The sequence below is a fragment of the Sus scrofa genome, chromosome 9 (assembly GCF_000003025.6).
Source record: "Sus scrofa isolate TJ Tabasco breed Duroc chromosome 9, Sscrofa11.1, whole genome shotgun sequence".
Lineage (NCBI taxonomy): Eukaryota > Metazoa > Chordata > Mammalia > Artiodactyla > Suidae > Sus > Sus scrofa.
Window position 1 is genome coordinate 65,003,497 of NC_010451.4, and position 12,768 is coordinate 65,016,264.

At 51.0% G+C, this 12,768-nt stretch overlaps 1 protein-coding gene across 8 annotated transcripts in view; it reads right to left on the reverse strand.

The window, feature by feature from the left end:
• Nucleotides 1-12,768, reverse strand: part of PLEKHA6 (pleckstrin homology domain containing A6) — a 150,653-nt gene that overhangs the window by 126,694 nt on the left and 11,191 nt on the right. For all 8 annotated transcript variants that reach the window (XM_021063215.1, XM_021063221.1, XM_021063220.1 and 5 more), the window contains exon 3: nucleotides 10,433-10,490. In XM_021063215.1, coding sequence (XP_020918874.1) covers nucleotides 10,433-10,490 — 58 coding nt within the window. The remainder of the gene's footprint in view (nucleotides 1-10,432; nucleotides 10,491-12,768) is intronic.

Genomic DNA, 12,768 nt, shown 5'->3' on the forward strand with positions numbered 1-12,768 from the left:
TCCCACCAGAATGCAGAGTCAGAAGCTACCCCGGGGTCTGGGACCTGGGGCCTCACCAGGCCTCCCTTTGGTGGCCTTTTGCCTCTGCGGCTGTCCACCCAAGAGACGGACGTGTCTCTGGATGCCAAGAAGGGCTGGACTGCAGCCCCAGTGCCTTCACATGCCCCCAGCCCACACAATGAATTTAAAGAAATAACGCTTGGAGCTGGTTGGAGCCCACTGCAAGATGCCAGGACCTTCTAAGTCCTTAGCCCGAACTGGTCTCCAACGACCTTGGGCAAGGATGCTAGCTGAGCTGGGGACACCTGTGTTTTGTATTCCTAAGGGTCAGAGGCAAAAAGGAGGGCTTCAGACAATAGGATTTTAGCCCTATTTCTTTCTTTCTTTCTTTCTTTTTTTCTTTTTCTTTTTATGTCTGCACCTGTGGCATATGGAGGTTCCTGGCCTAGGGGGTTGAACTCGAGCTGCAGCTGCTGCCCTACGCAGCATTTGTAGCAACAGCAGATCCTTAACTCACTGAGCAAAGCCGAGGATCGAACCTGCATCCTCATAGAGACAATGTCAGGTTTTTAACCTGTTTGAGCCACAACAGGAACTCCAAAATTCAGCCTTGCTTCTGTTATAGAAAGGCCCATGCCATTCAGAGAGCTCTCCCTCTGTCTCTGCCTCTGTCTCTCTCTGTTTCAGTTTCTCTCTCCGCCTCAGTTTCAGTTTGTGACTGCTGGAAAAAGATTCTCTGTGATAATAAGTAAGTTCAGTAGAACACTGAGTCTCGTGACCAGGGTCAGAAGATGGAAAGAAAATGGATTATTGCCACATGAACTTCCAGGTAGGCTCCCAGGATTTCAGCCCCACCTGCCCCTGACCCAGACACTGGAGACCCCAGATGAATTCCTGGAGTCACTTCCGAATATAGAAATATTTCAAGGAGTTCCCGTCGTGGCGTAGTGGTTAACGAATCCGACTAGGAACCATGAGGTTGCGGGTTCGGTCCCTGCCCTTGCTCAGTGGGTTAACGATCCGGCATTGCCGTGAGCTGTGGTGTAGGTTGCAGACGCGGCTCGGATCCCGTGTTGCTGTGGCTCCGGCGTAGGCCGGTGGCTACAGCTCCGATTCAACCCCTAGCCTGAGAACCTCCATATGCAGCGGGAGCGGGCCAAGAAATAGCAACAACAACAACAACAACAAAAGGCAAAAGACAAAAAAAAAAATAAATTTAAATTTAAAAAAAAAGAAAAAAAAAAAAAAGAAATATTTCAGTAAGAAGGGGCTGGATGAAGGACAGCTGCCAGTACCCACCCACATGATTATGACAGCTTTCCCGAAGGTTTATTTAAATGAACTTGATTTTTAAAAATAAGCCTCAGAGTTCCCGTTGTGGCATAGCGGAAACAAATCTGACTAGGAACTATGAGGTTTCGGGTGCAATCCCTGGCCTCGCTCAGTGGGTTAAGGAATCGGCATTGCTGAGAGGTAGGTTGCAGATGTGTCTCAGATCCTGCATTGCTGTGGCTGTGGTGTAGCCGGCAGTTGTAGCTCCAATTCTACTCCTAGCTTGGGAATCTCCATATGCTGCGGATGTGGCCCTAAAAAGTAAAAAAAAAAAAAGAGCCTCTTTTCACTTAAATAGAATTTTTTACCTTTTCTGTAGGTCTATTTTATTTTATTTTTGTCTTTTCTAGGGCTGCACCCGTAGCATATGGAGGTTCCCAGGCTAGGGGTCAAATCGGAGCTGTAGCCTCCAGCCTACACCACAGCCACAGCAATGTGGGATCCGAGCCTCGTCTGAGACCTACCCCACAGCTCACAGCAACACCAGATCCTTAACCCACTGAGCGAGGCCAAGGATCGAACCCGCAACCTCATGGATCCTAGTCAGATTCGTCAACCACTGACGGGAACTCCCCTCTGTAGGTCTCTTTTAATGTGATCTGAGTATAAGCATTATTTTGACCAACTGAAGGCCTTATCTTTAAAAGGGATCTACTATGGAAGGGGCAGGAGCACAGAGTGCCTCCCAGGATCCCGGAGCAGCCGGTCTGTGGCAGGGAGGTGTCAAGGGGATCTGATCCACACCCCAGAGAAAGCTGCTAGAAGGACCGTCTTTCCCACCCTAGAGCAGGCCAGGCTGGAGCTGGGGATCAGACTGGAGAGGCATGCACCTACCTGCAGCTGTAGTGGGGAGGGGGATCCCTAGGTTTCCCCCCACCCCGCCACGGCTGAGATGCTACGAGGAGCTATGAGGAGCCACTCAGCTAAAGGGGCAGAGAAGTCTTGGATGCAGGCCCAGTGCCAGGTAGCACCGTCCAAGCCACCTGCCCCGGCTCTCTAGGACTTGGCAAGGCTGCCCAGCACAGGTGAGGGGAGAGTCAACTCCCAGCCAAAGATGCGGGGCAATGGGGCAGGGGTGTCTCTGGCCTTGGGGAGCTAATGCGGCAAAGGAGGCTTGCAGTTGAAGATGACAGCATCCAGGAGGGAAAAGAGGGTGGGGAAAGGGACCAGGACCCCAGCCTCCATCCCACAAAATCCTCAGACAGCTGGAAAGGGCAGGAGGCAGACAGACGGGCCTGCTGGGAGGGCTTTCTCTTTGGCAGACAGAGGGCAAAGGGTGCAGACGGGGCTGCAGACGTGTCCTGCAGATCCTCGGAGAGGCCTGAGCCAGAAGTGTTGATGCTTCTGGGAGATCTGGGAGGCTTGTGGGCATGTGAGGGGCCAAGGGAGGATGGCTGTGGGAGCAGGGCCTCCACTTCTGGGAATGTGTGTCTCTGTGTGTGTACCACAGTGCTGCTGAAGTACCACTGGGGTACCCATGACGTCCATTGCTGTGGAGAAGGTTTGGATCAAAGCTCATCTCACAGTGATAATCAAATATTGCACTGATTTCTGATGTTTCTTTTTCAGCACACGTTAAGATGGAGGAGACAGCGCAGCAGGAGAGCCCCCGACTTCCCGCAAGGAGGGGGGAGGTGAGCTAAGGAAATAGACTCCCTTCGCCAAATCAAAATTCTCGGAGTTCCCTTCGTGGTACAGCAGAAACGAATCCGACTAGGAACCATGAGGTTGTGGGTTTGATCCCTGGCTTTGCACCGTGGGTTAAGGATCCGTCCTTGCCATGAGCTGTGGTGTAGGTCGCAGACATGGCTCAGATCTGGCGTTGCTGTGATTGGACCCCTAGCCTGGGAACCTCCATAGGCCACAGGTGTGGCCATAAAAAGACAAAAATACAAAAAAAAAAAAAAAAATCTCTATTAACCCAGGAAAGCAAGACTTCTCTGAAAGACTCAGGTGGGGAGGGTGTAAGGAGGAGGCGTGAGGGAGGTGCTCTGGACTCCATGGCACCCAGCGCTCCGAGGAGAAAGTCCAAAACTCACCATTCAGTCTCTAAACACGGCCGGGTCCTCTCTACCTTTCAAATGTCATTGCCACCCCCACCACATAGTCACGGTGGCCCCGAAATTGGTGGAATCACTGCCCCTCAAATGTGCCCAGCCCGTTTCCTCAACCGGCCACATCCACGTGGGTCTCTCTCTGCCAGAAGGTACCAACTGGGGAGCAGAAAAAGGAGGCCCAGGAGTTCCCGTCGTGGCGCAGTGGTTAACGAATCCGACTAGGAACCATGAGGTTTCGGGTTCGATCCCTGCCCTTGCTCAGTGGGTTAACAATCCGGCATTGCCGTGAGCTGTGGTGTAGGTCACAGACGCGGCTCGGATCCCGCATTGCTGTGGCTCTGGCCTAGGCCGTAGGCGTTCCCCTAGCCTGGGAACCTCCCATATGTCGCAGGAGCGGCCCAAGAAATGGCAAAAAAAAGACAAAAAAAAAAAAAGAAAAGAAAAAGGAGGCTCCTGTGATGAATGATCTTTCGGGACCTACCTGAGTTTTTTGGTTTTTTTGTTTTTGTTTTGTTTTGTTTTGTTTTGTTTTTGCTTTTTAGGGCCACACCGCGGCATATGGAGGTTCCCAGGATAGAGGCTGAATCAGAGCTACAGGTGCTGGCCACAGCCACAGCAACACCAGATCTGACCCACACCACAGCCACAGCAACGCAGGATCCAAGCCACATCTGCAACTTACACCACAGCTCACAATAATGCAGGATCCTTAACGCACTGAGAGAGTCCAGGGATCAAACCCGCAACCTCATGGTTCCTAGTCGGATTCATTCCCACCATGTCATGATGGGAACTCCAGGACCTACCCGAGTTGGAACCCTAGCTCCATCCCTCACCAAATGAGGAACTTTGAACAAGCTACCTAACTGCCGAGCCTCAATTTTCCTCATCTGCAAATAGGGTGATCTCTCCCCTGAGCCCCATTCCATTCACCACCTTTCTCCTCATCTATCTCTTTCTTTACTGTTCTGGCGTGTTATTTGCCTTCTGAGAGCAGAACTAGTGGAGTCACTCATTAGCAGATTTTCTGCCCTGGGACCCCTGGCCTTTGTCCTGTCTGCCCTCAGGAGACAACAGAACAGCTCCTGAGGCTCCACCGTACTTCTGGGACCCAGCCTCCTCTGGGGTCCCATAGATTGGGGTCCGTATTGATGACTCATGGTGGCCCAGCCGTTGAGTCCTGGGGGCAGAGCCAGCCCCCAGCGCAGCACTGAGCCACACAGACTGGGCTGAAGGCACAGGTGGCGAGAGCCCAGCCTGGGCCCTTCCTGGAGGAAGTGTTCAACCAGAACAAGGAAGTGCCAGCTGCTGGGTGGGACTCCCTGGGATGGAGGAGGTGCCTGGCCAGGCTAGCAAGGCCCGTGGGGGCAGTGCACCAGTCAGGGAGGAGCAGCAGGGACTCAGGCTGGGAACAAAGGTTATCAGGGCTGTGGCTCTGCAGAAAGTGTCCCTGCCTTATCTCCCTCCTTGCCAACCGAAGAGAGGCGCACTCCTGGAGACAGAATTCGCAAGCTCCACAGCTGGCTGCGGTAGCAGGGGAAGGAGTCAGGGGCTAGAGAAAACTGGGGATGGGTGTCACACAGCCAGATCTTGAAGCATCAGAAAGAAGGCTACCAGACCCAAAGTGGTTGCGATGTGGCAGAAGATGGTCAAAAGGGCCCTATCAGCTCCAGGAGGACCCACTCTATCAGTCTGAGAAGCGAATCCGTGGGTTACCTCTAAGGAAACCCTCGAAAAGCCTTAGTGGGATGAGTCGTGTGCTTTGGTGCCCTCTCGTGGACTTATGTGGTACACGCATACAGCTTGCAACGGGTTTTACCTACATTTTAACCCGTTGTTTTTTCTCTTCCCCCGGCACTACACTTCCTGGCAAGTGACACCTTCAAAACTGCAGGCACATCTGACCAATGATATCAGTCATGGATACCATGAGAATCAGCTCTCAGGCACTATGAAGGAAAGGGTTTATTATCACATGATTATTATATTTGTCTGACCCTAGGCAAATATCACTATTTGCTCATTGAAATTTGACTCAACCACACTAAAAGAAGAAAAAAAACAGCTTTCCAAGCTATTTATATATCCAATCATTACCTCTTGGGAATCCATCCTCCATTTCTAACTAACCCACCAACCAAACATCATACATCCTTGTAGAGAATAGATTGTTCAGGGACCTGTGAAAATAAGGACAGTGGACCAGCCTCATTCATTTACTCCCTCCCTCCCTCACTCATTTCGTCTGGGCTTATTGATACCCCCAGGTCCAAGGGAGGCACCAAGGATGCTGGAGGCAACCATGGCATTATGCTAAGACCCCAGCCCATGAAATCAGGCAGACATGGGGCTGAATTCCAACTCTGCTTTTTATAAGCTTCATAACACTGAACAAGCCATGACTAGGTTTCAGTTTTTCCCTTCCTCCCTCAATTAGAGCTGACAGTAAGTACCTCCCTCATAAAGGTGCTACGAGGACTGAATGAGTTGTAATAGTAGTAAAGCTCTCAGCTCTTAGAGTAGCCACAGCTGCTCCTGGCGCATGGAGTGGCCACCAAGTCTGGGAACAGACACGAACGCCCCATAGATGGATGATGGACATTTCATCCCGATACATAGTCAAGACACACTGTCTATATTTCCAGACTTCACGGCACCTTGTGTCACCCTTGTGTCCTTGATGAGTTTTCACTCTAGACTAGTGGTTCTCAAAGCATGGACCCTAGACCAGCAGCATCAGCATAACCTGGGAACCTGATAGAAAGGCAAATTCTTTCAGACCCTCTGAATCAGAACCGCTACAGCTACAACTGGGGCCAAGCAATCTGTGTGGACAAGCCCTCCAGGTGGTTCTGATGTACACTCAGGTTTGTGAGCCCTTGATCTAGGGAAAATGATACACCTATAAATACTTGCAGTACAGGTGGGCTTTCCTGAAGAATCTTAGAGGAAGAGCCAGTGTTCACAGGCAGACACAAGCCATGTTAGAGATGGGATTCCACTTACAAAGGCTAGAGTCGTGGAAGGAAGGTATGTCTTGGGAGAACCATTATGTGACTTAGTCTGGCAAAATGGGATGTCAGGGGAGGCTGGAAAAGGGGGTCAGGAGCCAGGTTAGAAAGCCCTTTCAGGAGTTCCCGTCGTGGCACAGGGGTTAACGAATCTGACTAGGAACCATGAGGTTGTGGGCTCGATCCCTGCCCTCGCTCAATGGGTTAAGGATCCGACATTGCTGTGAGCTGTGGTGTGGGTCGCAGACGCCGCTCGGATCCCGTGTTGCTGTGGCTCTGGTGTAGGCTGGTGGCTACAGCTCCAATTAGACCCCTAGCCTGGGAACCTCCATATGCCACAGAAGCGGCCCAAGAAATGGCAAAAAGACAAAAAAAGAAAAAAGAAAAAAAAAAAAAAAGCCCTTTCAAGAACCTGAGTGAAGAAATTAGATTTTATCCTATAACTGATGGGACACATGAAAAGTTTTTAATAGAGAATGATACAACCAAACCTGCATTATAGAAAAAAAAAAAAAGCACCCTTGCAGTAGTATTGCCTGGAGGCAGGAAAATGAATTGGAAAGCTGCTAGAATAACCCAGGCGAGAGCCTATGTGGGTATGAACTTGGGTGGTGGTCATGGGGATGATGAGAAGTGAGTTGAGAGATATTTAGGGGAGAAACTGATAGGACCAATGGGGGGCAGGGCCTGAGGGTTCTACTTTGGTGGCACCTCTTCACTTCTTTTTTTTTCTTTTTAGGGTCACACTCGAGGCATATGGAAGTTCCCAGGCTAGGGGTCGAATCAGAGCTGCAGCCACCAGCCTACGTCTCAGCCACAGCAACATGGGATCCAAGCCGTGTCTGTGACATACACCACAGCTCATGGCAACACCAGAGCCTTAACCCACTGAGCGAGGCCAGGGATTGAACCTGAGTCCTCAAGGATACTGGTCGGATTTGTTACCACGGGAACTCCTGGTGGCACTTCTAGCAAAGATGGAACAGGTGTTGTTGATGGGAAGGAGCAAGTTCAGACTGGACACAGGGGATTGGGGGTGTCAGGGAGGGTGCTCTGGGTTGGCGTCCAAAGCAGGCCTTACTTGTGCCTCTACTGAGCATCACCCACCATTTTTCATTCATTCATTTATTTCACCAAGCATTGAGTCCCTATCATGTGCCAGAAAGGTTCTAGGATGGAGTGGAACACAAGAGTGCCAGAATCTGCTCTCAGGGCTGACATGCAATGGGGGATACCAACAATAAAATAAGTAAAAAATACATAAACAAAAGCCTTATAGGTCGTGGCAGTGCTATGAGGAATAGTAAAAGGGACTAAGGAGGAATGGAGTGGGGGGACTTCAGACAGAGCTGTCAGGAAGGACCTCCTGAGAAGACAACACTTGAACTAAATGATAAGTAGGAGCCAGATGTGAAAAAATAGGAGGAAAATGCTCCCAGGCAGGGGAAACAGCCAATGCAAAGGTCCTGAGGTCAGAATGAATTTGGCCTGACAGAGGAGAAAGATGAAAATTAACACACAGCTACCCAGTTGTGGGAAATGAGACCGGAGAGGGGGATAGGTCAGACCATAGTAAGTGCTGAGGTGGGGTTTTTTGGTTTTTTGGTTTTTTTGTCTTTTGCGGGCCGTACCTGCAGCATATGGAGGTTCCCAAGCTAGGAGTCCAATCAGAGCTGTAGCTGCCAGCATAGGCCACAGCCACAGCAACGCTGGATCCAAGCCACATCTGCAACCTACACTCATGGCAATGCCGGATCCTTAACCCACTGAGCAAGACCAGGGATCGAACCCGCATCCTCATGGATGTTAGTCAGGTTCATTAACTCATGGCAACCCCGGATCCTTAATCCACTGAGTGAGACCAGGGATCGAACCCGCATCCTCATGGATGTTAGTCAGGTTCATTAACTGCTGAGCCATGATGGGAACTCCAGTAAGTGGTGAGTTTTTAAAGATTGGAGTAATGAGATGATATATGTGAACATGCTTTGTCAACAATCTCAAGAATCAGGTGCACATAAATGAATACTAAGGTGGTATCTTCAAGGAGAAAAGAAGAAATAAGTCTTAACTGAACCAAGAAGGAATTGCTCAGTTTCAGGAAAAACTCAGGCTTTAAGAGCCACATCACATCAGGGAATTTCTGTTGTGGCTCAACAGTTATGAAACCGACTAGTATTCGTGAGGATGGGGTTTGATCCCTGGCTTCACTCAGTGCGTTAAATAACCAGCTTGGCTGTGAGCTGTGGCGTAGGTCAAAAATAGGGCTCAGATCTGGCATTGCTGTGGCTGTGGTGTAGGCCAGCAACTGCAGCTCTGATTCGACCCCTAGCCTGGGAAATTCCATGTACTGCAGGTGCAGCTCTAAAAAGGAAAAACAAAAAACAAAAAAACAAAAACAAACAAACAATGCCATGTCATATCAGAACGATTTCCAAAACAGATAATTGGTCCATTTTTGTGTGTGTTTTTGTTTTTTTGTTTGTTTGGTTGGGTTTTTTTTGTTTTTGTTTTGTCTTTTTGTCTTTTCTAGGGCCGTTCCCGCAGCACATGGAGGTTCCCAGGGTAAGGGGTCTAATTGGAGCTGTAGCCACCGGCCTACACCAGAGCCACAGCAACACGGGATCTGAGCCGCGTCTGCGACCTACACCACAGCTCGGGGCAACACTGGATCCTTAACCCACTGAGCAAGGCTAGGGATCGAACCCGAAACCTCATGGTTCCTAGTCGGATTTGTTAACCACTGCGCCACCAAGGGAACTCCAGTTGGTTGGTTTAAGAATATGGTTGGAGTTGCCGTCGTGGTGCAGTGGAAACAAATCTGACTAGGAACTATGAGGCTGCAGGTTTGATCCCTGTCCTCACTTAGTGGGTTGGGAATCCGGTGTTGCCATGAGCTGTGGTGTAAGGTCACAGATGCAGCTCAGATCTGATGTTGCTGTGGCTGTGGCGTAGGCCGGCAGCTGTAGCTCCAGTTCGACCTCTAGCCTGGGAACCTCCACATGCCACGGATGCGGCCCTAAAAAGGATTAAAAAATAAATAAATAAAAGGAATATGGCTAACAGCCAAGCTGATGAAAGTGCTGGCTGGTCTTGAGGCAGAGATGGGAAGTGGACCGTCTCACAGCACACACGGAGGAAGCTGAGGAAGAAGGGAGGTGGGGAGGGAAGGCGATGAGAAGCTGTTCTCCCTCGCCAGCCACGCGGGAGCTCCCTCTGCCAGTGCCTGAGCCCCCACTGTCTGAGGAGCCTGCTCTCCACTGGCCCTACAGGCCTAAGCATGCCCGCCTCACCCGTGGGAAGGAAGCCAGGACCCAGCCTGGCTGGGAGGAGGAGAGACCCAGACCAAGGCAGACGGAAATGAGTCCAACTGATAGATGTGAACCAACCCAGCCTAGAGAGCTGTCTCCTGCTTCCACCGTTATACCTCGACAAGCTGCTGAGAACGAGCTACCCCAGCCAACAGACTGACCAACACTAGGCGAAAACAGAGCACCAGACACACACCTGCCACCCTCAGGATGGCAAACGCCCCCATCCAGGAGGGCAAGAGTGATGCAAGAGGGAACAAGAGCCTGGCCACCACGTGACCTGCCTGTTTGTGCAGCCAGCTCACTTCTTCCCTCCAACTGGCTCCACTGCCCGCCCCTCCTGACACCTGTGCTCTGTCTCCTTCCTCTGAACCTTTGTCCTCTGCATCTACAACAGCCGCTTTCCTCCGCTCGGTGGCACCGTGTCCCTCCCGCCACACAGCCCAGCCCTGCGCTCCTCACGCCCCATTCCACCCCACCCCAGCCCAGAAAAATTCCCATGATTGACACTAGCTCTCCCGGGCCAAGGTACACACACAGAGACACACGCCCTGGCTTATCTGCAGCGCTCACTCTGGAGCCCTGACGCCTTCTGGCCAGTCACAGACCCCAGCAAAGCCTCCAGCAAGACCCTTTAACTATCTTCCCTTCCGGAGGAGGCAGGCATAAGGACAAAAGTAGGACCAATGGCAAAACCAGGAAGAAAGTCCATCTTACTCACTTGATGAAATACACAGCTCCTTCCGGGGTGGAATCCATCTCCCAGCCATTGGGCAAACCTGTGAAGAAGCAAAATCACAGTCATCACTTCCCCCACAAGCCCGATCTACACTCGGGAGGGACAGAGTCCAGGAGAACAAGGGACAATCGAGGATAAGCCAACAGTGTTCAAACCAACAATTTCACCCTCTTCCATCCATTATTCCTTTTTTTTTTTTTTTTTTAAGTCCTTTTTACGGCCACACCGGCGGCATATGGCAGTTCCCAGGCTAGGGGTCAAATTGGAACTGCAGCTGCCAGCCTACACCACAGCCATGGCAACACCAGATCTGAGCCGCATCTGCGACCTACACCACAACTCAGAGCAATGCCGGATCCTCAACCCACTGCGCAAGGCCAGGGATCAAACCTGCATCATCATGGATACTAGTTGGGTTCTTAACCTGCTGAGCCGCAACGGGAACTCCATTCCATCCACTATTTCGATCAGCCTGTGTCTCCAGCAAATAATAAGAGAGATGGCAGTGAAGGGATGACTCCGTCAATAAGCAGTGAAGTGACTAAAGGAATCACTGCTTCATAGGCTTTGCTTGTTTACTCAACAAACTTTTTTTTTTTTTTGGTGGCACCTGTGGCATGTGGAAGTTCTTGGACCAAAGATCAAACCTGCACCACAGCAGTGACAACACCAGGTCCTTAACCCACTGAGCCACCAGGGAACTCCCCAACAAACTTCTACTGAGCATCTCCTCTGTTCCAGGCCCTGTGCTGGCCCCCGGAGATCCAGTAGTGAATACACTGAAAGTGTCCTCAGGGTCATTCCTCCCTATATCACAGAAGCAGAAGCAAGGGGGGGTCACCTGCCCAAGACCTCCACAGATAATTAGCACCCAAGATCAGACCAGGACTCAAGTCTTCAAACCCCCGGCCAGTATTATTACCTCTAGATGCTGCTGCTTCTGGACAAAACACAGGACCTGGGAAATCAGTCCCAGAATGGAAAGACAAAAACAAATTTTTTTAATAGCACCTCTGAAAAAATGTATCCATGAAAATGCTCAGAATAGAGAATCACTGACTTGCAGAATGAGAGAGGCCTGAGTGGCGGAGGGAGCTGGCTGGGGCTCAGAGGCATCCAGGCAGTCCTCCAGATGAGCACAGCCTCTGCTGGACAGCTCCCGAGACGCAGCGCCTCTGCCTCCAAAGAGCGCTGGTAGCCTCTGTCTCTGAACCGGCTCCCCACACAGCCACCACCCTGGCAGTGTCCTGCTTCCCTGGCAAACACAGTGTCCCCAACCTAAGGTGGAGGAGAAAGAGTTTTTTTTTTTTTTTTTTTTTTTTGGTCTTTTTGTCTTTTTAGGGCCGCACCCACGGCATACGGAGGTTCCCAGGCTAGGAGTCTAATCGGGGCTGTAGCTGCTGGCCTACACCACAGCCACAGCCACGCGGGATCCAAGCCGTGTCTGGGAACCACACCATAGCTCATGGCAACGTGGGATCCTCAACCCACTGAGCGAGGCCAGGAATCAAACCCGCAAACCTCATGGTTCCTAGTCAGGTTCGTTAACCACTGAGCCATGACGGGAACTCTGGAAGAGTCTTTTGAGAAACCTGAGGGAATCAATCCACTGTCTGAGATGCGGACAGGCAGGGCACTCAGGGTGCAAGAGCCCTGTGGCTGATGTGTTAGAAGACAGGTGCGGGTTCTCTCAACAGACCATCACTGCCATTTTTCTGGACAGTTCGATCACCTGCCTTGTATACGAGGTTTTATAAGATTCAGCTATTCACTGCTGGTCTGAATCCCTCCCTGCCATGTTATCAGCTGCCTGAGGGTACAAGCTGCTGGACAGCAGAGCCTGGGTTCTACAGAGTGGAGGGCCAGTTTTGTTCATTCATTTTACTCACGCCTATATCAGGGGTTTGTACGTCCACAGTTTCTGCTGGTGATGCTGCTGCTTCAATGTGACAGGGCAGCCGGCCACCCATACCCCCCACCCCCTGCAGGACTTGGTCCATAGGGATCATAACACCAGCTACCACTTAGTGAGAGTTTCCTTCCTCTAAGCTACACTTTTCACCCCTAGTAGCACCTTTCATCTGCACAGCAACATTATACAGATGAGGAAACTGAGGCCCAGAGAGGTTAATCACCTTGCTTAAGGTCACACAGGAAGTGTCTGGGCCAGGATGTGAGTCTGGTCTGCTGCCTCCAAAGCTCACATTCTTCCCTCTGTGCTGCCCCATAAATGCTACTTGTTCCTCTCTGTCCCTGTGGGAGGATGTTCCCATTCAGAAGGGCGTGGGTTGGCAGCCTCTGCAAGTAGAGGGATCCCC